Source organism: Lupinus angustifolius, chromosome LG08 (assembly GCF_001865875.1).
Source record: "Lupinus angustifolius cultivar Tanjil chromosome LG08, LupAngTanjil_v1.0, whole genome shotgun sequence".
Taxonomy (NCBI): Eukaryota; Viridiplantae; Streptophyta; class Magnoliopsida; order Fabales; family Fabaceae; genus Lupinus; species Lupinus angustifolius.
The window spans coordinates 20,300,789-20,304,679 of record NC_032016.1 but is presented as its reverse complement, the minus strand read 5'-3'; the positions used below and the strand labels follow the sequence as shown (position 1 = coordinate 20,304,679).

The 3,891-nt window shown below is 32.8% G+C and overlaps 1 protein-coding gene across 1 annotated transcript; it reads right to left on the bottom strand.

The window, feature by feature from the left end:
- On the bottom strand, positions 2,311–3,642 carry LOC109353532 (GEM-like protein 1). The gene is made up of 4 exons (XM_019595849.1): positions 3,490–3,642; positions 3,336–3,410; positions 2,764–3,038; positions 2,311–2,672 (listed from the first exon to the last, which is right to left on the bottom strand). Exons 1-4 carry the CDS (start codon positions 3,563–3,565, stop codon positions 2,457–2,459), a joined length of 642 nt encoding a protein of 213 aa, XP_019451394.1. The 5' UTR covers positions 3,566–3,642; the 3' UTR covers positions 2,311–2,456.

Sequence of the window (3,891 nt, the reverse complement as noted above, 5' to 3'; positions counted from 1 at the left end):
TTACCATAGATGAGCATCTAATAACATGCATTTATAGGTAGTCATATGCATTTTGCACAAAAATGAAATAAAAAAAACATGACATCTCATATTTATATAACTTGTCACTCCAAGTCCTGGCAGCACACCAACCTGCGTTCTTGGCTTTGACCCTTATGTCTCCAAATTCTGGCAGTACACCAACCTGCGTCTTTGGTTTCACCTTTTCAACCCAAATTCTGGCAGTACACCAACCTGCGTCTTTGGTTTTAACTTGTCACTCCAAGTCTTGGCAGCACACCAACCTGCGTTCTTGGCTTTGACCATTATGTCTCCAAATTCTAGCAGTACACCAACCTGCGTCTTTGGTTTCACCTTTTCAACCCAAATTCTGGCAGTACACCAACTTGCGTCTTTGGTTTTAACTTGTCACTCTAGGTTCTGGCAGTACACCAACCTGCGTTCTTGGATTTGACCCTTATGTCTACAAATTCTAGCATTATACCGACTTGTGTCTTTGGTCAACATCCAACTTTGTCACACCTTCCAAGGGCAAACTTAGATCATGTATCTAATAACTTCGCTGTTATGACGATAAGCACGACATCTCACGAACCTCAGTTTGTTTGTTATCAGGTAAGCAACAAGTAAAGAGGGGTAGCTGTGAATACCAACTTTTGTCCGGTCCATTGTGTCAACATTTAAAATAAACTTTAGTGTATATTTATTAGAGTTATTTTGTAAAATATTCTAGATATGATGTTAAAATTTAGGTATAGCTTGTCACAGTAAACATTGTTTAAAAAAGTTTGACGGGTTAGAATTTAGGCCTTTAAATTTAATTATCAACTCATCACACCATTCATGTATATATATATTAACATTATAGGTTTGTTTTATTTATTTATTTATTTTTGCAATAAGAATTAGTATTTTATAGATACTTACAAACTGATTTCTATTATAATTATATATATATATATAAATGTTTAAATCCAAAAATAGGAAATAATAAAATAAAAAATTGATTTGAAGTAAATGTGCTTCCTGAAATTGCTCAACCACTATGAGAGTGGGAGGTTGTTATCCAACTTTTAGGAGAGAGGGTTTCTGGTGCTATGTTTTTAAAAGTGGTTAATCAATAAGACAAAGGGGGACGGAAAAAAAAAAAGAAAAAGTAACAAAGTGGAGAGAATATATAATTTGGCAGTAAAAGAGCATAAGGGGGGAATCATTCGGAGGTAAAAAAAACAAACAAGCAGACGTAGGAACCTATATTGGGGAGACATAGGAGTCAAAGCACACAACAGGAAAGCTAAAAAAGGTTAGTGATTATTTACTTCTTAATACTTTAGCATGATGCTTATCATTAAATTATACACTATACTCATATGATAAATTTTTTTGGTAAACATAATTTTATTGGATTCTGGTTTGTTCAAGAAAGTAAACTATTCTTTTATATAATAGTTTAATAAAATATGTAAAGATTGAAAGATTAGAGACAATCAATATGTCACTTTCTTTTTGAAATGCTATAGCAGACACATGGTTGCTACTTCCTTCTTTCGATAATAGAACGCTGCATTATATTGATATTTTTTTCGGTCTTAGTCTTTATACAAATAAAATTCACTACAATCAAACATATCCATTTTTGAGTCAAGAAGTAAGTGTGTTGATTTCTTAGTGTATATATATTATATTGAAATAAGATAAACTTTTTTTAGATATAAAAATATAATTTTAATCATTTAATAAATAATAATTAAATTAGGTAGAAATAAATAAATATTTAAACAAACCTAAGATATAGATTCATGCTGTCATTGTGTATTGTCTTACTACAAAAAAAAAATATAATGTTAATACTTTTTCTCATTTATAATTGAATTCCGAACCTTAAACCTTAGAAATTCAATCTAAAGACCAAATATTTTTCATTATCTCTCTTTAAGTGGTGGAAGTGACACCCATAAATCAAAAACATGTATGGACATGCCTCCATTATTAGGGATGAGTGGTATAAAAAATAATATCAAAAGGAACATTTATTTATTTATAATAATATGACATTTTTACTGGGCAAAGTATAAACAACTAACTCAAGAGGATCCTTGTTTGTGCCCAACTTCCCATGGTGTTCTTGTAGGCACACCTGCAGAAGCTGTTGCACATTTCTTTCAAGTAACAAGGACTTTGGACGTTTTAACACTTTCAAGTTTTAATATAGTTCGAGACACTATTTGGGACATAATATACTCATCCTAAAAAGACCCTAAACTTATAATTTGATGACAAATGCCCAGTTAGTCTTATGTAGATATATGATGACAAAAGGGAGGAGCTATGTACATTGATGTAAATGATGATACTAAATGAAATTGTGATTTTACATAAAGTACAGGGTACATTGTTATTGAAGGGCGTACCTAAGCACATATATAAATATGTTTCTATAAACCATAATAACATTGTTACAGCAGAACCTGGACACTCAGGTTTCCTCTATAATATTTGTGATATTGAGGTAAAGCCTCTTTTATAGTCTTTAGAGCATTTTCATATGCTAAAAGACCCATAAAAAAGAATTCATAACCATCCACTGTGACAAGTTGAATGTACTTTTCCTTTGGGTTCAATCTGTTTGTAGAAGGAGTAACCATGCTCACCTGATCCAGTGGCACTACCACCTACATGTTGGAAAGTTCACCATAAATTATATCATAAGTTCCAAAGTTTTCAACTTTGGTCTCAATATACAAATTGGAAATAAGAAAGTACCTTATAGTGATTGCCACGGTTTTGCATGGCTAGTGTATTATGACTCAGTGGATGGTCGCTGCAAAAGGCTAATCTTATTGTTGATACATACAAGGTTCCAATTACAGGTCCAGATGATGTTGATATGTAGCAAGTGTATGAGTTTAAGAGCTTCTCAGCTGGAAAATTTCCAAAAATCTGTTGAAATAGCTTTTCAGTCCCTCCATGTGCAAGCACCTTTGTTCCTTGAACAATTCTACCCATTGCTGTACCAGCTACATTAGGACTAATTCTCACTACATACAGAAAATAGAAAAGAAAAAACATCCATTACAATTATGTCAAGCCTGGTATTGAACGGGCACATAGGTAAGGTTGTTACTTAGTAACTGCGTGAGAGTTTCACGCACTGGACCACTGATAAACTAGTTGCACCATATAGATACTACACAAGTAAAAACTATGGTCTATAGATAAAAACCAAATTTTAATACAATATAGAGGAAAGAACATTAGTAATTACCAAAGAAAAGTATATGCTTCTATGATCTGTCTACCATAAGACAGAGATAAAGTAGTTGAGGAAAACTCACCATGATTCCAGAAATTGTCAGCCATAGTTTCAGCTTGTTTGAATGCACCACGTACTGTATCCATTGGGTTTTGGTCTAAAATCATAGCAGGGAATATAAGTAAAACAACAAAGGAATTTATTTGGATAACAAAATCAATAGGAAAATCACTCACGGTTCTTGGCTTCAGGAGAAGTAGGAACAAAGGAAATCTGAACATAAGGATTGTTGTTGTTGCTGCAATCGTTCATTGTCTTGTTGAGAGGAAGAAAGAACCAAGAGACCTTCACACTAATTGATGCAAAGTAGTAGAGTGAGATAATTGATGAAGGGTCAGGACCAAGATGAATTTATAAGAATGAAAATGTGTTGTATTGTACAAAGGACAAATATGTGGGTTGAATCTGATTCTGTGAATGAAAGTTACCACTCAACTTTTTGTGTCTTGAATACCCTATCAAATATTGCATATGAGGTATGGTAATAGTTGATATTTTTTTTATTCCAAACTTATTTACAAGTGAATTTAGAGCTTGTACTGTAGAAGGTGAATAGTACCTGAAGTTGTGTGTAGAGA